At 40.2% G+C, this 23,299-nt stretch overlaps 2 protein-coding genes across 3 annotated transcripts in view; both read right to left on the bottom strand.

Moving 5' to 3' along the window:
- Positions 1 to 921: 921 nt before the first annotated feature.
- BHLHA15 (basic helix-loop-helix family member a15) lies at positions 922 to 9,592 on the bottom strand. Of its 2 annotated transcripts, XM_064673067.1 has the most exons (4): positions 9,485 to 9,592; positions 4,097 to 5,586; positions 2,063 to 2,136; positions 922 to 1,957 (listed from the first exon to the last, which is right to left on the bottom strand). In XM_064673067.1, exon 4 carries the CDS (start codon positions 1,919 to 1,921, stop codon positions 1,421 to 1,423), a length of 501 nt encoding a protein of 166 aa, XP_064529137.1. In that variant the 5' UTR covers positions 1,922 to 1,957; positions 2,063 to 2,136; positions 4,097 to 5,586; positions 9,485 to 9,592; the 3' UTR covers positions 922 to 1,420. The 2 variants fall into 2 exon arrangements, with proteins under 2 accessions (XP_064529137.1, XP_064529136.1); XM_064673066.1 differs by having other exon boundaries at positions 922 to 2,136.
- LMTK2 (lemur tyrosine kinase 2) overlaps positions 5,618 to 23,299 on the bottom strand; it is a 42,472-nt gene continuing 24,790 nt past the window's right edge. The window contains exons 7-14 of the mRNA XM_064673042.1: positions 21,656 to 21,789; positions 18,499 to 18,583; positions 17,738 to 17,859; positions 16,150 to 16,299; positions 12,984 to 15,897; positions 11,334 to 11,469; positions 10,716 to 10,964; positions 5,618 to 9,610 (exon numbers count right to left, since the gene is read on the bottom strand). Of these exons, the coding sequence (XP_064529112.1) occupies positions 9,582 to 9,610; positions 10,716 to 10,964; positions 11,334 to 11,469; positions 12,984 to 15,897; positions 16,150 to 16,299; positions 17,738 to 17,859; positions 18,499 to 18,583; positions 21,656 to 21,789 (3,819 nt within the window). The 3' untranslated portion in view covers positions 5,618 to 9,581. The remainder of the gene's footprint in view (positions 9,611 to 10,715; positions 10,965 to 11,333; positions 11,470 to 12,983; positions 15,898 to 16,149; positions 16,300 to 17,737; positions 17,860 to 18,498; positions 18,584 to 21,655; positions 21,790 to 23,299) is intronic.

Genomic DNA, 23,299 nt, shown 5'->3' with positions numbered 1-23,299 from the left:
GGCAGGATCCAAATAATCTCTCCAGTAAGGCAACCACACACACAAACCATTGTGTTGTTCTGCATCACAGCTGTGGATTGTTATGGGGGGGAAAACAATTCACATCCCTGACCAGCCAGTCCAGGGGACCTCACCTTCTAGTCCAAATGAAATCATCGTGCTGTGCTGGAGCAAAACAAATAACACACCAACTGCACAGAGCAGCACGACCTTCATGGATCCAATAAATCCTTCCTCAGCCACTGTTTCTCCTTGGACAGCCCTACTCTGTGGGAAGAAGAGACACACCACAAAGTCTGTCAATCCCAGTGGTGCATGGGATGCCAAATGTCCCCTCTGCTGTCCCAGCACAGGCCTGGGGGGGGTGGGGAGGACGAGCTGTACCAAGGGGACCCCACGGGCCCCAACTGAGGCCCCTCCAGCTTCAGGTGTGAGAATACAAGAGAAAATGAGGGCTCCTCAGGGACATAAAACATTTTAGTGTAGGAGGGGAAATGGGGGGAGGAGAGGTGAAAAAAACCCTCATTTTCCTTTTTGAAGAGTTTCTGCATTTATTGTTTTGTAGTACCAGAATCTAATACTAACCCATAAAGAACATAATCACATCACAGGCTTCATTAGCAAATAATTTAAATTGGCTAAATCATGTCTAACTTAAGACTATACTAAAGCATTTTTATCATTGTTTTGGCAAAAATAAGTCATTTGTCCCTTATTTATTATTTGTATTGCAATGATACCCAGACACCCACTAAAGGATGGTCTGGAAACACAGACCAGAACTGCCCTTACTCTAGAGAGCTTACAGCCTAAGAAAGCTTTGCAGATGTTCGCATCAACAAGTATTTTAGAAGTTCTTATGCTCTGCAAGGTTCAAAATTATCAGAGCAGATCCATAAAAGATAAATAGTAAGATAAATATTCAGATTTAGTGACTGATTTCCTATCCTGTCACTTCAGTCATCAATTTTATTTTCCTCTGTGGCCTGGGAGATCACAACAGGCACTGCAAGGCTGGGGAACAGCCACAATTCCCCAAGCTCCAAAGAACTAAGGTGACAGAGACCTTAAAAGCTCAACTCACAACCTTCCCAAGGAGGGTGACTTTCAAAAGTTACTAAATCCTTATATTCAAATCAACTCCAGTGTTACAGGATAGGTTTCCAAGCTCTGGCAAACCCACAAATACATTCATTATGCTCTGAAAAATTCTTATAGTTTAAGGTAGCTTTTTAATGTGCCATATAAACTATAGCCATGAGTGTTGCCTGTTTGTCTTTAAAAAAAAAAAAAAAGAGGGGAGAGCTGGAGGCAAAACCAGTCTCTTAAAAGCTCCAATTACTGACATGTATTATGATGTAAGAAGGAAAAATAATGATGGCAGCAGCTAACTGTGGGTGTTCTGGCTGAAGCTAGGAATCTACATGGCACGTTTCTGTAGATGTTCCTCATGGTCATCCTCCCCATGCTGCTGTTGATAATGTTGGTACAATTTGGACCCCCAGGTTCCCCCCATCCCTTCTGCTGCTGGAAAGTGTCCATTGGACATATTGAGTATAATGGAGGTCAAGGACTTAATGTAGTTTTTGGCCAGTGTGAGAGTCTCTATTTTGGACAGTTTGTTCTCAGCCCTCACGTGAGGGATCACCTCCCGCAGGGCCTGGAACGCGTTGTTGAGCTTGTGCATTCTCTGTCTCTCCCTCTCATTGCTTTCCAGCCTCCTCAGGTGCCTGTCCTTGGTGCTCCAAGGGCGCTTGGCTCTGGCTGCAGTGATCTTACTGCTCTCCTTGTTTCCCCCATTCCTCCTTTCTCTGCGTCGCAAACATTTCGCCAGTTCTTTTTTTCTCATGGCTGACTCCTCAGAAAATGCTTCTTTGTCAACAGTTTGCCTTTGCTTCTTTCCTTTGGTTTTAGCCTTCATGATTTGCTGGATGTGCTGGTATTAAGCACCACTGTGCTGTAAAAACATGACCCCGATCTCGTTGGCTGTTGTACAGTTCCCTGCTGAACCGATGATCCGGTGCAGGTTGGTTTGATGTGTTTGTTTACTTGGTTCACTTACTGGAAAACCGTCACTGGCTCTCAATTTAAGTGACGTTCGTTTTCGAAGCTGTGAATGTTGTTACTCAAGATGACCTGTGCAGATGAACAGAGGAGAAAATCCTTTTGTAGAGAACAGATCCTCCTTCAGCTGGCAGGAAGAAGTTACAGAGGGAGCAGAGGACAAGTGAATGGAACCACAGAAACAAAGATGCAGTGAATCACCTACTGGTGAAAAACAGATGCTTCTGCTTTCTTTAGAAGTAGGTCTCAAACTAGAGAGATTTCTCTGTACATAAGAGAAAATGGTCCCCAAGCTAATCCAGTTTTCCTGTAGAAAAGTGAACTACAACTCAAAACTCATGTAGAGTACAATGGTCGATTAGATTTGATAACATGTTGCTTCAATTTTTTGATCTCATACGCTCCTGTTGTGTCACAGCTCATTACCCCACACTATAATAAAACCATACACGGCTTCACTCTACCTGTGGGGGGGGGTATTAGACAGAACCCTCAGGTTCTTACTCAGAGTAATTCTCCTTGAACTCCTGGCAATTGCTTTGTATAGGAACAGGTTCCCACTATGTTTTCGAGCAGTCCACTAGAGGGACACATGGCGCACTCACTTCCTGGAGAAGCTCAGAGTCAGCCACGTGTTTTCAGCTGCAGTATTTCTGCATTCTGGGCTAGTCCCCGTCCTGCCCCCCCCCCCCCAAAAAAAAAAAAACAACCCACAAGCACTTCCCTCTTCCAACAATAATCCATTAACTGCAGGGCTTAATTGCAGTTGCTGCCCCAGATCGACAGCAGCAGGGCAGGTTATTTCCCAGGTTATCCAAAAAGACACAGCAACACTCCTTCCCCCATATTAGCAGGGCAGATGACAGCATTGATATTTTACTCTATCTCAGCCCAGATTCTGTGCCCACACTACATCTGAAGACAATAGCCTTACAGCAACCCTGCCTCTAACACCAACCATCAGAGTTACTGAGAGACATTCTCAGAATGTTCCTTCTGTGCTCTTACACTTGATGTAGTCAGAGAAAGGTTTGGTCTAAACAAAATATATTTTTATACCAATTCTATTACATAGGAGCAGCTTGAGAGTTGGTGAGCCAATAAAAAATAAATAAAAGAAGAAACAAAACCTTGCCCCAAGTGTGTGACTGCCCCAGCACAGGACATCACCCTCAGCTGGAGCAGGTGGTGGCAGTTCCCGGGTGTGCTGTGGTAAACACCACTTCCCCTCTTGTTTCTCATTTCTCTAGAGCCAAGTTCAGCTGCTGGGCAGGCAGGGACTCAGTTCTCTGCCTGGGAGGGCACCCTGGCCATCCCCAGGTTCTGTACTACCAGGGAGGCAGTTTTAGCAAACATGACAGGAACTCACAAAGCAGCTGGGTGAGGGTGGCACCCAGGTGATGAATGCTGAGAGAAAGACAGCACCAAGCAGCTCGGCTGTGGGAGCCTAAAAGAAATGCTGGAGACACAGGGGTATCTTCAGCAGGAAAACAGCAGGAAAAGGGAAGCACTGGGTTTGTTCTGGACTGTTTGTGTAATCAGCAGAAAAGGCCCAACTGCAGGACAGCACAAAGCACCACTGGGGAGAGCTGCTGCTTGGAAGGAAAACAGCCCATAGGACTTGGTGAAGAAGAGATTCATGGAGGCAGCCAGCAGAGAAAGCTGGAAGAAAATCCAAGAGAAAGGAACCTTCAGCAAACTGTGGGAGCAAAGTAATCTTTAAAACTGCAGACTGGGCAAAAGCAGTTGGGATATGATGGGATAAGAAGGTGCCTAGCTGGCTGAGGTCTGCTTTCAGACTGCTGCATGGTGCTGTAACCCTGAGAAGAGACCCTACGGAGCCACAGGAGCTGCTGGGACCCCCCAGGGAGGTGGTACGAGTGTGCAAGGAGGAAACAGATTGAGGAGGAGTTCAGAAGCAACACATTGGGGTGGTCAAGAGAAACCAAAGAGAGAAAGCAGCCAAATACCAACACATTTTCCACCCTCTGCAGCCGTCTATCAGGGCTGGTGTCCCTCCACTGTGACTTACCACTGCACCAGCTGCAGAGAACGTGCTTAAGGCCCACGGGGCAACATAGCAGAGACCCACGGGGAGCCAGGAGCAGCAGGAGGCTCTGCGGGGGCAACAGGGACAGAAGGCTGCAGGTCCTCTAGCCAAGCCAGGGTCTGTCAGCAGGAGCCTGCGAGGGAAGCAGGACGTGCCTGTCGCTGAGGGGGCCGCAGGGGCGGCGGGGCAGCGCTGGCACAGCCCCGGAGGCCCGAGCCCCGCAGGCTGAGGCCGCCGCAGGTGCCTGCCGGGCCGCCCGACACGTCGCTTTAGCAGCGGGGGCGGGCCCGGCGCGGGCGGGCGGGAGCTGCGGTCCCACCGCGGGGAGGCACCGGGCAGGGACACCCGGCACCGCCGACACCCCCTCACCACAGCCGGGGCCGTGCATGGACACAGCACGAGGCTCCCTGCCGGTTTCGGGATGGTCACAAGGCTCCCGGGGGCACATGGCGGGGGGAGCAGCACTGCAGCAGCGCGGGTGTCACTGACGGGCACTGAGCCGGGCACTGCCACCACAGGACGGGGCAGTCCAGTGCCTCCTTCAGCGGGTGGAGGAAGCCAAAGGCTGTGTCAGCTCTGTTCTGCCAAGGGCTGAGCAAGTTCTCAGCCCCCGTGTGACACCAGCCCACAGACACAGCACTGCCATCCCCTGCAGGGAGCTGCTGCTGCTAAAGATTGCAAGTTCTCAAATTCTTCGGTAATAGGTTCTATATAGGATGACCAATTTAGTGTCATGGGATCTTTTACATCTGCTCTCATTAATGATGGCTGCCTTGGTCAAGTTTCAGCACAGCAGTTATATTTTACCTAACAAAGTTGTTATCCTGCTATCAGTTTCTCATTCCCAGCTCTCAGCAGCTGCCAGGACTCAAGGGCTGCGATATGATGTGGGGGCTTCCCCCACAGCCTCCACTAACCCCTGACTGCTGCCAGTCCCATCCCAAACTGAAGGAATAACAGGGAAAACCAGCACTCTCCTCCTGCCTCACCACGTGCTCAGGCTGAAACAGTCTCATGTCATGTGAAAGAAGCTCCCAATGTACACAAGGACTACATTTACCTCTTTGGTCCATTCAGCACATGCACTTGGATTGAAAGAAACCAAGAAAACCTTCTAGAAAGAAATTAAATGAATACTGAGAAAACATCATTAACCTGTTTTCTGAAGAGTACTTATAAATTTTGAAGTCTGCATTCTTCTTACTGATACTTAATTCTACGATTAAAACCAATATTCAGTGTTCAGAACTACAGTTTCTATTTCAATTATTGCTGCTCTACTGACTGTACACACATTACCTGAAGTTCTCACAAGGATGATATTGGAAGAAATTAATGGTAACTACATTATTTAGTGTAGACTCATCTGCTGGGACTGTGGCTTTGAACTTTTGGTACTTTCTCAACCTCCGGACTCTAATAAATATATCTGACACTGGAACTACACTGTGGACCTGATCCTTTGCTGCCATCTGTTTAAAAATGAACAAACAGACAAAGAGATTATAAATATATAACTGTATTTTATTTTTAATATTAAATATTTTTAAATTACAAGCAGTTTCTTGAATCACACTATGCATGATAATCAATATACAGTAGAAATTACAATTTAAAAATGTACACAATTTAAAGACATTTTGACCTGAAATTTCATTAACTATGATATATTGCCATAAACCTCATACCTGTATTAAATTACAATAGGAAAACCTCATACCTATGATTTTGTTACATAGTTTCTCATTTACAAATAGAATTAAACATTATATATACACACACATCAGTACCATTTATCATTTAAGTTACACCTACATCTGTGCAAGTTCAAACAATTTCATAAACAAAATTAACTGTAAGTCATATTCAAGTTTCTGAAAAACAGGCTGCTGGTATTACAAATACTTATTTTCAATAAGTTTATATGATGCTTGACTCTCCTCTAGATTTCTTCCTGTTTTGTACCAAAACTTTTAACATACAAGGATATTTCTGTATGACTTAAAGCTGAAGTAATTTTGTACACTCCATTCTTATTTAAGGCTATTTCTTATAAGGCTAAAATACTTGGATTCCACCTTTCAGCAACTCCAACACAAATAGCCATGTCACTGACACCTGACAATGCTGACATTTTAGGATAGTGCTTAATTGTAAAAAAAAAGGTCTCTCTACTAACCAGCCTCCTTATGAAAGAGATTGAGTACTACATAAAAATCTGCTAAAAATACTGACAAAAAGAATGAGGCTTAAATGGCTTTCATTAGTGCATCAACAAGGATATGAAAAAAAAAGTTAAATCCGCTCATTTCATGAAAATGGCAATTTCCATAAATGCAGTTATACACAGTGTATCTGCAGCTGGGGGATTTGGGAGAGTACAGGTGTTCCCATTGAAACTGGACACTCTTCTCGCTCTCTTGGCTTCTTACTACAGATCCCAAGTTTTAAACAAACTTCTTTAGGTGGGAAAAATCAGATCTTTTAAATACCTTTAGTAGCCAAATTGAGACAATGCCTTCATTATTCAAACAATCCAGGTATTCTACTAGAGAAGGAATTAAACTGTAACCAGTCCTCATAATAAACCATTGAAAATAGATACATGTACTTCTCAAAGAGAGACCAGGCTTAAGTAGCTAGTGCAAGAAATTACCTGTAGTGAATGGTTTGTAACTAATCCCCTCATTATAATGTAACACATTGGAATTACTGATTCATCTTCATTGTGCCACTTGACTGCCAGGCAGATATTGAAGTATTGCTAGTAGTTGATCAGATCTTTAAGTATATTTTTCCCCCAAAAGACCATCTATATTATTGCAATCCAGCCTACTGGATTACTGAAATTAAAATCCTTGTTTAAGTGAGGTGAGTCAACTTTAAATATTTCTTTCTCTTCATTGTACAGCTAAAAAGGACATTACCTTGCTTAATATAATACACATCTAATTTTGGAAAAAATGCTCCTTTGGCAATTCATTAGCAATGAGTCCATGTGGACAAAGGAGTAAACTTTCACTTCCTGTGTAAGATTTTCTTTAAACTCAGGTAGAGAACAAAAATCTTGGATTCCCATCAAGCAAAGAAAATTCTCAATGTGCAAGATAAACATCTGATTTTCCAGACTTATAAGAAACAAAATGAACCACCAAATTACAACATTCTGCAGTATATACTTTTACTTAACTCTGGATTAATTTTGTAAAGCAAATGATTCAAAATTAAGGCTGAGCTCCAGGTCTGACAGGCTTCTCACCACACAAAGCAGACAAGCCCACACATTCTTTGCAGACCATTGTTGAGTTTCATTCTTACTATGGTGAGAATTGCAGAAGACAGATGAAATGCCCTAAATCTAGCTGTATCAAGGAGTTTAATGTTGAAATCACAGAATTTCTAAGCAATAATTTGTGCACAAAGTCTATTACCAATATTTTTAAATATTTGGAGTAGTGCACAGCTTCCTTAAACCCTCTACAGTATATACTGTAAGCCTGTATTAAGAACTACTTGACTTTGCCTTTTGAATCATGTTCTGGGAAAAGACCATGGGAAAATTCAGTTCCTCACTTCATACTGAAGAACAGTTCTGACTAACTCCAAACCTGAGTGCCTCATCAGAAAAAGATATCTCAACAATTCATTGGCAACATCAAATAACATAATAACTACGTCGTTCCCTTTTGATCAGTATGGAAGCCATTCTGGTTAAGGGCTAAACAATGCTGGAAAAAAAACCACAATTGACATATTCCTGTCATTTTAAAACATACCTAAAAATCAAAATTAACAGAGGTATACAAAAAAAATTACACATCTGAAAATATCTAGTTTTCCCATCTTCATCTGATGAAAATTCTCTGGTGACAGGATCTGGACACAGAGCACTTGGACCACCATTAGCTCAAGCCCTGCCAAAACCACCACTAAAATACAAAGTACTTCATATTTCAGCACATTTGTATTGTAGTGTCCTAAAACACAAACCCAGGTAAACTGTTCCTATCAGTGTTTCCTACAGATCCACAGCTGCATAAGGCATTCCAAGAGGTCAGGGATTTGTTTCTCAACTGAACTCACTCAGGAGTAATAATTAAGGATAACTTTTTTCCGAGCAGTTGGAAGGGCTGAAGCAGCCAGATGCATGGGAGAGCAGAAGGTTAAACCCCCCCAGTGTCTTCCCTTCCTACAGACTTCAGAGCAAACTTACAGGATGGCACCCTTTGCTCAGGATGCATTTCGAGGTGTACCATGCAGCCTTGCAGACATTTTAAAGTGGGTCTGGCCTTACCAAGGGTGCAAAACTGGGCATTAACTGTTAATCCAAACCTTCACTGTCATCACATCACCGAGAGGTAGATTTACCACAGGCCTCTGAGCAGAGCCCCGTCTGCCGTCGGCAGAAGAGCTTCAAAATTCACAGAATGTACAACTGAAGGGCCAAGTGTACCCAAAGCCAGGCTACTGGAATCAGTCTTTTTATAAGATTCATAAATTCCACAGTTTTGTACAGCCAATTTTTGCTCTTCTTTCTCCAAGGCAGAAATTGCAGTAAAAACTGGAAGGCCCTTAATTGTGATATAGTCAGATGCTATTACAGTTTGAGCAGTCAGTAGGATCATATGTAGGAATTAAGAGACATTCTCTCTTTCATCTAAAAATTCCAGAGTATATCATATATTCTTTTCCAGTTTCCTATAAAACATGAACACTAACAACCATTCTATAATCATTATCATTTAGAAATGGTACTGAATATAAGATTTCAGCAAGTCTAACATAATACTCAGAAGTTATGTACGTTTTACAAGTACCGTGCATAGCAAAGGCTACAAAAAGGACAAATTAAACTGGATAACTGGGCCAATTCAACTTGTCTTATTTTCCTTGAAAGATTTAAGATTTTGATTCTGTACATCGTCAGGAAATAAAGGAAGAATAATCCATAGTGCAATTGTAATAAGCAAAGTAATATGTAGTGATATCTTTTTGAATAAATATGGCTCACTACTGATCAACTATCATTCATACAGTTCCATCAACACAGCCACCTGTTGCACAGGACAGTTATACACAATTCTACAACAGGTGTAGGTTCAAATAGATAATGAACTACATGGAAAAATATAAAAAGAATATTATACAATCTCATACATAAACCAGACTGTAGTGTAATTGCTTTACTTGTTTGAGTTATCTGAAAAATACTTCAAGTACTTGAAAACAGCGGCAGAATCGTCTGTCAATGAAAAGCAAAATTGCACTGATTTAAAAATACATTACAAAGTTAAATACACATTCAAATTAATGTCCTGATTTAACATTGCTTTCAGTGTTTACTTTCGTTTCTCAGTACTTCTTGATTACCTGTGTTACTCCAGGAGGATCCAGAGTTTACATAAAGAAGTCTCAGACACAAAGTCTGTGTGTTTTATGTATGTAGTCCGAGGAAGTTTAAATTAATTTAATCTTTTTCTCCATCTTCACTGCTTCCTATTAACAGAGGAAAGGTCATAAGGTACAGTGAGATTCTTCTGCACAACCCTCAGTTCTTTGTAAGACTCTTCCTAGAACTTGGCATTGGTTTGGTTAATCTTTCCCTACAGCTTTCAACTACTGTAAACATTTGGTACATTTATTCATAGACATCTGCTTCAATCACACAGTTCAATGTCACTTCCCAGGACACATAAGGCAATGCAGGATGTCCAAAACAATCTCTCTTATCCGTAAGTTACTAAGCAGCAAACATTATCTAATCAATAAGCACAATACAGGAACAATACAACTCTCTTTAACACTGATTACACATTTATAGACATTGCCCATTAGCAAGGCTCTGCAATCAGTAACATTTATTTTTAATAATGCAACGTGTTACCGAGATTAATAATATGCCAAACTGATTCAAGTCTCCTTATTTTTGCTTCTCTTAGTCCTCAAAAACGTATCAAAGCTTAAATAAGCTTTTTGTTACAGACAAGGCTTGTTAATAAATATACTGCTGGTACTCAATATTGCTCTGAACAGATTGTTTGGCTCTCCTAACAGAAACTATCCTACTCACAGCTCCTGAAAAAATGCTGCAATTCTTGAGAGAATGTCAAGAATGCACTGTCTAAAAAGCAATATGAAAAGAAACTAAACTGTAAAATAAGCTCACACAATAATGGCAGAAACATTATGTTCCTGGCATCCTCACCTGTGCAATGGAAACACAATTGTGACTTAGGACTGTGCAATAATGAGAATTATTAAGTGCTACAGTGTGGCAGGTGTAACAGCAGTGCTTAGGGACTGCAGAGGTTTCATTTATATAAATACTAGGGTTTTTACCAGAAAAATTCAGAGCTTGTCCTGTGGTTGAACAGTCTATGGAACACTTACAAGTTTATAGCAACTTGGATGCAAATAATCTCTATGGAAAGCTATGTCTTAACTGAAACACAAGACCAGACATTACCTTTATAGTGCTAAAAATGCATTTATACATTAAGCATTTAAAATAGAACAAGATTTGTTGTACCTATGACTTGTATCTTTGCATAACATTTTTACCTTGTATCTTTAAAATAATTATTACAACTAAATCACTTACCTCCTTGCTCTATATCTGAATCTGTAAGATGGGTAAGAGAAAAGCTTGCCATGTTTGCAGGAGAGATAGAGAATCTGGAATAAGGGGATGAATGTGACCAGTTCTGATCAAGAGTCCTGGAAGGTGGAGGTGGAGAGAAGTACTTTGATGGCTGAAGGGGTGATTTAGAACCAATAAGACTATTAGCTGCCTTGGATATAAAGGATGGCTCTGGAGAGGAGAAGTCATCATCCCACTCAAAACCCCCACCTTGAGGGGAAAAAAAAGCAAAAAGCATCATTACACTTCTGTAATGGAAGGTCACACACAGCTTTACAAGTATGCCCCTGGAACACTGCATTAACCCCAAACAAAACCTGTACCCTGGGCTAGAGATTTGTCACCCACAGTTTAGTTTCCTCTCAGGATACCCTGGACACATCAATATATAAACAACCAGTATCACATTTTGCTCCTCAGGAACACGGGAATCTGATCCCAACTGCAGTGTGTGCTTAGGATGTAAAACTGAAGCCAACGTGGTACAGTGAATTTACAAATCACATTTAAATGACATTTCATAAAAGACTGTGCACAAAACAGTCTCAGTCCCTGCTGTGTATAAATATATTCAAGTACCTTCTTCATCTGTTGAGCTTTCTGAATTTGCAAATCTGTTTAAGTAGCCAAGACTGGAGGATGGGACAGGAGAGCTGCCAGCGCCTTCCCCGTTCACGTCCACCCCACGGCTTCCCAGCTCCTTGGTGGGGGTTTCCTGAGGCAAACAAAGGCACTGCTGTAACTGTTTTTCCACACAACGTGTCCCTGCACCACAAATACACTGCCCCACATTGCCATCAGGTCAAATGTGGAATTAAAAGGTCTGTGAACTGTTCATACTGCACAACAAAACTCTGAGCTATAGATTAAGCACATGTAAGTACTTGTAGTTCCAGTGAAAGCTGTATCACGTCTGTGCTGAAATACACGCAGGAAATCACTGTTTAAATATTATTTATTATATAAAAAGGTTTCATATTTCTAGGAACAAAGCTAAAATATCTTCCAATTGAAAACAGTTCCCTTATCAGCCTAACATAGGTAGGGGATTTTTTCCTCTTTAATAAAGCCTTATCCCACCTCCCAACATTTTATTTTTCTTTTTAATCCCTTAATCAAGCTTTAGGATAAAGAGACAGACTTTGTACAGCTGGTGTTGGAAGCAGCCAACATTTTATCAGTTACTGGAATAACAAGTAAAGAGTTCAACAACTAAGAGCAGTTTCAATACAGTTAATTTTTTTCCTTCCCCTCTGACAAAAGGATTACTATTCTACAGGCTACCTAAACACAAATATATCAGCTATGTTTTCTATTCCAAAACATAGTTAACTCCAATATTTATGTACGTCATCATAAGCAACATTTCCAAAGCTTGACAATGTGACTGTTCTTTTAAACTCACTGGACTAGTTTAGCTGCCATAATGTTAAAATACAATCCCCTCTGTATCCAGTTACAGAAGTTAAAAATTGATAAAGCAGATAGGGAAACAAAGGTAACCTTGAATTTTATAAGCAGATCAGTATTTCACTGAACATGAATCCCACTGGATTAATAAAAATTAGCATTACCATCTACATGCTGTTCTCATCTTTGCTCATGATTTTAGGTAAATTTGCCTTAATGCTCAGTAACACAACAGTCAGAGTCAGGTTTCAGTTTGGGGTTTTTTTGTTTCGTTAGTTGTTGGCTTTTTTCCCTTTCTTCCTTTCTTTTATAAAGGCATCTGAACTTAAAGTCCTCAAACACATTAAACAGATAAGCTGCTTCTATAAAGTTACAACAATATTCTGTCAAAATAAATTGATCAGATCTGGTCCATAGTGATGCTGTCTCGCATATTCAAATTAAATACAGCTTAAAAACATCACTAAAAACCATGTTTCATCAGCACATGCAGTCAATGGTCCAACAGCGATGGAGATTCAGGACCTGGCAATCAACCCTGCCCAAAGCAAAACCCTCCTTCACTTTAAATTAGTGCTGCTATTCTACCAGCAACATAAAACTGCACCTAGCCAAGCAAAAAAGTTCTTTTTTCTTTCTTATATATTCTTTATGTATAAAAATAACCCACATCTCAAACAAGCTCTAACCCTGCCAAAACAAGAAAGGTAATGTTGTAAAAAGGTTTTCCCCAATACTAAGCTATGTATTCTACTACTACTTGTTTAACACACAAAAAAGCAAACCAACAAAAACTTCAGTCAGTAATTAAAAAATTACCTGATCAAACAAATAGACTGTCACATCATCAAAGAATGTTACAGCCTTTTTCTCATCTTTCCAAAGCTCATGTTGCCTTTCATTCAGAGGTTTTGGAAGTTTCAACAAGCTTCTCAAATGCTTTCCATCATCCTTGTCCGTAACTATCTCAGGTACTTGATGAACAGTTTCATCTTCACTGTCAGAACTCAGACTGTGCATATGGAAAGTCCTCATGTCATCCTCAGAATCACTGTTTTCATCTTCCTCATCTGCATCATCACCGTCTTCTAAATCAAGCATCCCAGAAACACTGAGTTTCCCAAGGTATTTTCCTTCAATATCTGGCTCTTTCAGTTTTTGTCCTTCCATGTGATAGAAGGACTTCTCACTGTTACTCAGATCTAAAGGACCGTGCATGTTGTGCACAGACTTTAAGTCTCTGTGTGAAAGAAGTTCTGAAGTGTTAGTGCCAACGCAAGAGACGCTCTTATGGGAAGTCTCCGATAGTTTTATTTCATCCCTTAGGTTGCCTTCCATCTCTATTCCCAGGGAAGTCAGAGTTGCCTCAGCCCACTCATCAGGACACCCCTGCATCCCTATATCCATCTCCTGGATCTCTAAATCGTGGTTTAGCTCTAGTGTTGTGTTTTGATTATCATCCTCCTGGTAATTCCTCACATCACAGATTTGCTGGCTCTCCTCAAACCCATAAGTCTCTTCTGTATGATTCTCCCCTCTGTTGGAAGAAACAACACACACAGGCTCTCTTGACAGATTTACAGACTCCTCTTGTTTTTTATCTGGCTCAGAATCATTATCAGAGAAATAGGCAGAGTCTCTATAGGAATTTTGATTTCCACCCAGAAAAACCACTGGGGTTATTTCAAAATTGCTGTTCACTGCATCTAAACAAGCTGCTGCTTCTGAAACAATGATGACTGGGTTAGAGGGTAAAGCACTGACACTGTTCTCGCTGACGCCACACAGAGCTGTATCCACACTGGAAGCATCCTCAACAGGGATATGGGAAGTCCATTCTGGAGATTCCAGGTTTTCTGTTTCATAGCCACTGTCAGCAGGTTTATCAGGTGGCAAAAGTTTCTGAGGACTTTGAGTCTGTAAAGATTCTAAAACCTCATTTACATCTAAAGAATCCAAAGAATCAGGTGTCTCTAAGGCTTGTTCTACAGTTTGTATAGGAGAAGGGCTGTCTTCCAAAAGACTATCCTGACTTGTACAGTCTGAAGCAGCAACAGAAATTAAGGTCACCTCTTCTGGAACATCCTTACAGTTCTCAAAGTGATTTGATGTTTCTTGTATTTCCTCCAATAAACATTCATTTTTTTTTAACATGGGAGAACTATCTTGCAAGTTTCTTTTCCTATCTTCCTGATCACTACATTTTTCTCCATTAAAAGTTATTTCATCAGACTTGAAAAGCAGTGCCTGCTTAATCTGTGCATCACACTCATCTGTTTCAACAGCAACACCATAATAAGGACCATTTCCAACATTATTATTTTTGGCATTATAGGATAGCTCTTCTTGATAGAGAGTATCAGTGTTACAGGACACAACTTCATTCACTTCTACATTTGAAAGTTTTCCCTCATCCTTCAAAACAGGAAGATTTCCATGTTTATCACATGATTTATGTGCTGCAGGTGGACTAGAAGATGCCTGCACCTCTACAGGAGTCTGAGAATTCAGATCTTTATTCAGTGTCACTGGGTTAAAATTTTCATCTTTCACTGCTTTAAGACTCTCATGTATTAAAGAAAAGACCTGTGCATTTTCAGCCAGCACAGGCTCAGGCTCTACAGAGTTTTTATTTGAAGTTTCTAATATACTTTTTAGAACATCATCTGATTTTTGCCCCAGATCACTGCTGGTTTTCTTAGAGAATAACCCTGTTAATAAGTTCTTCTCTTGAAGAAATAAGAAGTTATCAGAAAGTTCTTCTAAAGATATCACATCAGACTGGTTAGAGATATTTTCACATAAGGAAACTGTTTCTTTTTCAGAAGCATGACTAGAATGCTCCTCCTCAGAGCATCCTACTGCCTTTCTATCATCTGTGTTTGAGTTCAAAACAGCCGGTTTAAAGTCTTTAGGAATATCATTTGTTTCAGCAAACCCAAGTATTTTTCTGTTTGTCAGTTCTTCTGATCTGTCAATGTCATTAAATATACTCTGGAAAGGACTTTCTGGGCTACCAGTAGCAGGCAAAAATTCCTCTTTAGGATCTGTATTGTAGTGGAAGAAGTCCCCATCAGTACTAGATTCTTCAACATCAAGATCCCTGAGAACCGTGAAATGAGAACTTTTTTCTTGTACAGCTTCTTGATGATCAACTTCTGTTGTTAACACAACTGACTGGTTATCAAAATTCATGCTGCAGCCACTTCCTTTTTCCTCTAATTGGATATAGTAGTCATTTCCCACAGAAAGCTTGTGTGCATCAAACACAGGTAACACCCCAGGGACAGCAAGTGATGCCTCTTGGCCACTTCCATCCTGTGCTCCCGATCCTTGCTCTGACAGTGACCTCTCAAACACCTCCACTGGATAGAAAATACTTGTGTAGGTCATTGCTTCCTCAGGATTCACGGGACCACATTCATCAAAGTGATCGTGTTTAGCTGCCTCCCAGATATACTCAAAGCTGAGCCCATGGCTTGTTTCAGTTACAGTCAGAACCTCCTCCAGCTCATGGCCAAGTCTATCTCCTGTGAAGTGATCCAAGATTGGAAATGCAGAATTACTTGTTTCTCTGTTTGAGGTGTTTGGTTTCAGAGCATTCCACTGCTGTTCGAAATCGATCTCCGAGTCCCTTTGGCTCTGCATGCGGAGGTAAGTCAGGAGTCTGTGCACTTCTTCTGCCGTCGGTCTCTTCTCTGGAGGCAGCCAACAGAACTGCAGAACTTCATACCTACACAAATGGAAACATGTTTCAATAGGTTTCACACTGAAAAGGAATTCATAGAAATCAGATATCTAACAAGCCTCAGAGTACCAATACCACTGGCAAGAACTTCCACCTATAGCAAGTCCTTTTACCCCTTTATCCAGGGTTTGCCAGGAGAATGATTCTGTGTAGCAATTTCAATATATTTAAGAGAGCTGAGTAATTTAGACACTTCTTCAGCAGCTTTAAGAATAAATAAAAACAGTTGAAGTTTACCATCTATCAGAGTAGGGCTGCTCCAGACGTGGCTTGAAGGGTTTGACCTGCTTCTCCTTGATGACATGGGTCAGGACTTCCCTGTCGGAGAAGTCCGAGTAAGGCCGAGCAGCGTTCTCGAACAGCTCCCACAGCGTCACCCCCAGGGACCTGGGACAGAGCAGCAAGTCACTGTGCATTCTGTCTGAGAACTAATTCAGAGTTGCTTTTCTAAGAAAGTAAGGACATGCAAAGCATAACTGGCAAGAGAAATAAATACTACTGCCCGTTGTCTCTAGAATTCTGTTACCTTGTTTTATTTGACAGAATGTCAGAAGCCTGAAGAATAAAGTTGCTTGAAGGCAATGACAATGAAGGCAACAAAAGCTAAGAGCCCTTAAATGACTCAACCATGGGAAAAAATCCACATATAATAAAAAAAACCATATTTTTTTATTATGTATTGAAGCCAGTTGTTATGTGTAGAAGCAAGATGAAAAAGCCTTATGGTAAGTTGAACAGAAGAAAAAGCTTTCATCAGAAACTGTAGTTATAGGTTAAACTGCTAAAAAACTCATCTCTGTTTCAGCTTTCAAAAAATTCCTTATTTTTAAGCTGCAGTGGTCAAAAGCTGCCTCTCTGCTCAGTGCTGTACATGCACTGTACACAACACTAACCACATCTTCAGTGATTACAGTGAATACACGAGCAATCTTTCTGTGCTCAAAATGCAAAGTAACTCGCTCTGCATGTGTTACAGTACAATAATTTAGATTGGAAGTGGTGTCTGGAATTATCTAGTCCAAACCTATTCTGTATGAAAGGCACTACAATTCCATTTGGAAACCTTAAGACCCCAGCTGCTCATAGTCCAGATGAACTAATCCAAGATGAACAGAAGAACTGTTTGCTTGCTTGGAGGATGGAAGCAAATCAGTATTTACATAATTTCTATCTATCCCACTTGCATTCTGCAACCCTACCTTTAAATCAGCAAATAAAGCCTAGTTTTTAATTAGTGTTTTCAGAAATGTTAGCCTAATCCACAATTTCCATCATCCAAATTTCTTGGGGCTTGAGAACTGAAGTAGAACTTGGCAATTTCAAAAACATTCCTCTTCAGGAGCTTCCCCAGCCATTGTCTATCAGCTCTTTGGAGCAGAGACAAACAGTTAATTGTTGCCCTCAAATGCTGCAGCAAGAACAAGCATTTTAATTAAGATGCCACTGTTCTACCAATGGAACTTCAATCAGGTCTAGTGGGATCAACTTTTCATGTCATCCCCAGCTACTCATTATTGGAAACACCACTTACCATCTCTTTCCTTTAAAAACATTTGAAGGCACTTGGCAAACACACAGTAATGGTTTTTATTAGCAGAAACACCTATTTTTCTGCTAAACATTTTTGCTTACTCCAACTATTCTCTCAACAGATTTCTAAGCATCTTTCCAAAGCAAGACACAGTTTCAGGCTTACAGAGATTACCCTACTGTACATCTGATGAAATAAGACAGGACAATTTAATTATTATTTACTCCTTCATTTGATATTTGAAAATCTGTTCACAAATCTCTCATTGAAGTAATTTTAAGGCCTTCTACATACCATATGTTACTGTATTTATTTTGCTCTGCTGATAACAGTCTGTCTTGAAAACTTGTTACTAACTCAGGTGCAGTCCATCGGAGAGGAACAAGTTTCTTCTCATCTGTCTCAATATAATCTTCCTAAATTATTGATTAAAAAAAGAAAACAAAACTAAAAAAAGAGACTGAACAAACATTGGATTGAATTCCAAACATTGACAGTTCTTTCCTTAATATGGTCTTATGTGATGCCTATGTAAAATAATCATAATTAAAAAACAATTCTATTTTCCCCAACTAGCAGAGAATAAAGCAATGGAGGAAAGGCATTTACTGGCCATTGCATAGCAGAAAATGTGACTGCCAATTTCTTATTTAAGGATTAGTACTCACAGAACGTTTTAATTAAAGTCTTGGATTTTTCACTTTCTTGATACATTTAAATATTGTTAAAAATTTCATTAGGAAATTTGAATTTTCTTTCAATTTTTTCCTTAAAATTCGTTAGAATTAATTTGTTCATATTTTAGGACTACTATAAATAGGACCTAAAAAGGTAGATTTACCAGAAGCTTCTTCCTACAAGCACAAATTCTACTCATCCCTGGAAAGTTCATTTATTCTGGTACATCGACTTGCTACAGTTATTTGTCAGTTGTACTTTGAAAGTTCATTCAAATAAAGGACAATCTAGTATCATTTTATAACTTTAAAGGATGCTTGTTTTGACTTTAGGCCCCAGTTCCTTAAAAACAGTGGTGCACAACTGCATTAACTTACCTTATACCTACTGAATCCTATCCCATAATCTCCTACTTTGACATTTAAATCGGAGGTCAGGAAGCAATTCCGTAAGGCCAAGTCACTGAAAATGCAAACAAATTACAGTGAGACAAACCTAGAAGTGTTCCATGCAAATTGAGACAATGGCTTTAACTGAAGTGACACCTCCTGGAAGAGTCAGGCCAGAGCTTAAACCATCAAATGAAAAGCCAACAAAGTTATTTAAAAAAAATAATTAAGAAATCAAGGACTTATTCACAGTTACAGGTCACAGTCATTGGTAGCAGGAACTAATCGGTAACACAAACAGTGCCAAGGATTCAGCATCCCCTCTGGATACACTTCAACAATCCCATGTGCCTGAGCTGCAGGGCAATCCCCCAAACCTAAATCCTCCTGAAGGCTGAAGCAAGGTGGGTGCAGAAGGGTGTGCTCCTGGAACTGCCCTCCTCATCATCTTTGGAGGACACTAAACCAGCCCATGCTCTCCCAAAGACCAGCTCATACACAATGCAAACACAGGCACAGGAACTGGGGAGAGCAATTTCAAAAGTACCATTTTGATCCAAACTAAACCTCAAGACAGCCTTCTTGTTGCTTAGTTTTATCAATTTTGTACAAGCTAAAAACTGATCCCATATCTCCCTGGAATACTGCAGACACTGCAGTGTGTACAAACACTGATCACTTCCAGAAAAAACAAACACTGCTGGGGTTTCTCCTGACATTGGACTTATTGGACATTTGTTTGTGGCCAAAAGGATATGATTTCCCTTGGGGACTCCCACTGTTTCAAAAGAAAATCAGTTTATAGACACACAGTCAAGCGGAATCTGTGTTCTGGAACCCAAAGAAAATTAAACACAGTGACAAGGTAATCACATTTAAAGATTTTATACAAAAAGCTCAGACTATTATGCTGTCCTGTATAAAAAAGTTCAAACTGTAGTCATTTCCTTAGAGCAGTGGCATTTATTTTTAAGCATTCAAACCACACACAGAATTTATGTGCAGTTATTTCATTCTACTAATAATCCTATCCTGGAGATTACTGAGGCTGTTCACACACCACAGAGGTGTTGTCCCTCTTCACACCTATCCTTGCATGTCTTGAATTCAATTACCTTAAGGAAAGGCTATCAACAATTCAGACTGGGTTTAAATACTTTATAATATGATACCAAGTAACTAGTAATATCTTACACCCACAGTTAAGTTCCTCTAAGTAACAAACCCATACCTTACACATGAGCCAGAACTACAGTCTTTGAAAAAGATCAACTGAAAAAGTAACATATTTCATACAAGTCCTTTAATAAACAAATCAAAAAGCTCTTGAACAGACACAGAAGTTGCTTCCAGTTTCCACCATAAACCAGACCACAAGTATTCATGAGCCAGCAGTGCTGCTGCAATAATACCAAGAAGCTGTTTTAGGAAACCCATCGTGCAAACTCAGAAATTTATGCAAGTTTAATGAAGCTGGAACTGTGGCTGTGACAGCAAAGAGCTCAGCAGACTAATTGCTCAAATATTTCACTTCTCAGTTTCACAGAAGGGGACCAGGCAATTAAGTGCCCTGGAACAGCTCTACCTTTGCTTCTGTGTGGATTAAAAAAGTCTCTGAAGTACAAACAGCCTTAAAACCACACAGTTTTCCTGTTTCAAAGAAAGATGATGTTTTCCTTTCTAGAATCATTGAACTACACAGGTTAGAAACACATTTGCAACCTTCAATTATTCCCCAGAGCTTGCCAACTTGTTTTATACTATTTAAATAAATATCCTGGAAGAGAAAAATTTTTGGCTGCTTGAATTTACCACTAACAACAAAATCACTGATGCTGGAGATTTACCACTTACTCTGACAGCATCAGGATAGTGTTGCTAGAAGTAAACATTTACAGTGAGAATCTTGCAGATCCACAAAATAATTATTTACCCAGTTTATCTGTATTTCACTGAAAATGTGCTGTTAAATTTAATACCTACAGAGCCATGCTGCTGAAGACAACAAACTGCCCCCTCAGTTAGACAGGTACAATTGGTATTACCTTCAAGTCATTTGAGATTGTTAAATGGGTAAAAGGAGGAGCTCTGCTCATCAGCCACCAGCTGAGTCCAGGCTTTAGGGTTTTTTCAGGGTTTTGCTGTTGTTTTACAGCTGCCCCTTTTGACACTTCAGCTCATTTCTCTCTGAACACAAGGTCTCTGCTTTCTCTAAGCAGCAAGATGTGCATTGATAAGCTCCAGGACAAGCTCCTGACTTGCTCGTCAGGATGATGCAAGTCCTGTTTCTACAGCAAAGGAGAGACCAGCAAAGTAAACTCTTGTGATACCCAAGGCTTCACCAAGTCAGTCATGTCTGGGGAACAAGTACACTTTCATATTTTAATCATCCTAAAGGTTGATGTCTTCCAGTTCCTTAGAACCTCTTCACTTAAAGCCAAAAGATTAATTTTTTGCATTTTTCTGAGCAACTAGTTTCATGAATACGTTTTCCCAGCCTTTTGCAACTACTGCCATTCTTTCAATATCAATTACATTAAATTTAAAATAATTATATTAATTAAAAAGAAATCTAGCATTCCCCCTAGTTCGAACAAAATTGTTCTCCCAGTATGATTACTTCAAAATCTGACTACCTCAATTACTGACTATGAAAAGGTTACAGGAACAATAATTCAGGGAGAGAACACCCATTTTAGTCAGATTTTCTGTCTGAAGTCAGCTTCCCCCTTACTGCATTAGAAAGGCATTTTTTTCCAATTTTAGTAACAAAGGTAACAGACCACCAAACAGAAGTCCTAAATTTTTATGATTCACAGCAGGTAAGGTTCATTGTAACAAAGTTCTAACATCCCTCCCCCCACAATAAACAAATTTAACTTGGCCAAGAATTAACCAAACTACATCTTGTGGGCTGGCTTGGCAGCAGGTTGTGTTCTCTGGGCTGCAGGTGCTCAGCTTTCAGGCAGGTGGAGCTGCAACACCACAGCGCTGCAGCTCAGTGAGCTCCTTCATCAGCATCACACCTGCCTGGCTCAGGGTATGGCACAGACAGAACAATTTTTGATGCATGGATTTTAATGAACACACCCCCAGGAATTTCAGAGTGCATCCCAGCTGGATGAGATGTCTCTGGGAGTCATACCTGTGCACAAAGTTGTGTTTGTGCATCACAGCCAGGCCAGCAGCGATCTCACACGCCATCCTCTGCAGCAGCATTATCTGGGAGTCTCCTTTCATGTGCTCCTGCTCATTGCACAGGTAAGTTTTCAGGTCACCCTGTAAAAGAAGTTGAAAATATTCATCAGCCTTGTATGCTGGTTGAATCTGAAAAATCTTTTAATGAAGATCCAACTGATCACAGTACTTATTAACCATACTTGTGCTTAATAAAATAATCTCAAGATTCCATTCTCCATAAGGATTCTTACAGAAGCCATCTAAGGCATATGCTATTGTCATTTCAAGGGGTTTTAATCAAATCATTAGTAATTAACAACCTAGATCAGACTGCCACATAAAACCTCTCATACTTTAATACTTTCCATTAAAAAAACCAAAGTTTGATGAGCCTCTGTTTTTAAATGAGTTCTCAAGTGCTCCAAATCAGCAAGGCTGACTGTCTGGAATTTGTAAGGGAAGGAAGGGAGAGACCAGAGGAGAGGGTTTCAGACATTGCCAGCTCACAGAACTTTCAATATAAAAAGCATGGTAATACACCCACTCTAGTCAAGAATTCCAATGATGGCAGCAGTTTTCCTGAACCCAGGCAACACTGAGCAACAGACACATAATTAATGAGCCCAGAGAAGCACTTCATAAACTACTAAAAAAAGAACAGCTTTGAAATAGAGGGAAAATACCTGAATGCTGTCCAAACATTCAGGAAAAGGAAGACTTACAGTAAATGAGTCCAAGCGGGGGAAAAGAACACGGTTCCCATGGCATTGTTGTTCCTTTTCTCACAGTTGGGTCTTTAAACCCAGCACTCCCATGCTTTTGTTATTTAAAATATAGGCTTTCTGCATGTTTAGCAAATTATTTCAGAGGGCATTTCTGTATTGAGACTGAACAACATATTATATCACAACTTATTTCACTGGGTCTAACTGTCCATGTCCATTGTCTGCCTAAATCTCGGGCCAGGAAGGAGACTGAAGGGAGATTCTGAGGTTGAGCAGACAAGACAGTCTTTGCACTGGCTAAAAGTCACCCTGATGTCCAGAAAAGACTGAAGATCTCTGGTGCTCACATAATTATGGAGCTATAACTGAAGCATCTCATTCGTCCTTAATGTGTTAACTGAAGCAGACAATTTACAATTCCAATAGTTCAGGCAGAGAATGTCTGTGGTGCACTACAGTGTAACAGTGCAGTGACAGCTGAGCTGGACAGTCACAAACCTGGGATATGTTTAATAAAACAAGAACTACTTAGAAGTAGACACTAATCCTTTGCAAAACAGCATTTTAATTTTTAAAAACATGAATAGATTCTACAGTACACAGAAGCAGCTATTCTACCTTCATTTGCTTTGGATATTTTACCTATGCTGCAAGTGGCTACACCACCTTAGCAGAAAGCATGTAGAACTTCTAATACTGTTTGACATTGTAGAAGCCTTCATTACGTTCTCTTTATCCTGTTTCTAGCTAGTAATTAGGTTAACATTGATGTATTTGCATCCTACAGAATTACATTTTTTAAAATGTTTCCCAAAAGATCTTTGTGACTTCCAATTACCACTTCATACGGGCTCAGGTTTATATGGGTAAACATTTATATATAA

This window comes from Pseudopipra pipra, chromosome 16, assembly GCF_036250125.1.
Source record: "Pseudopipra pipra isolate bDixPip1 chromosome 16, bDixPip1.hap1, whole genome shotgun sequence".
Lineage (NCBI taxonomy): Eukaryota > Metazoa > Chordata > Aves > Passeriformes > Pipridae > Pseudopipra > Pseudopipra pipra.
Note: the sequence above shows the minus strand (reverse complement) of the source record. Positions and strands in the feature narration are given on the sequence as shown.

Excerpts from the sequence above, each read along its gene's own strand:
- BHLHA15 (XM_064673066.1), bottom strand. The coding sequence starts at position 1,921 with ATGAAGGCTAAAACCAAAGGAAAGAAGCAAAGGCAAACTGTTGACAAA.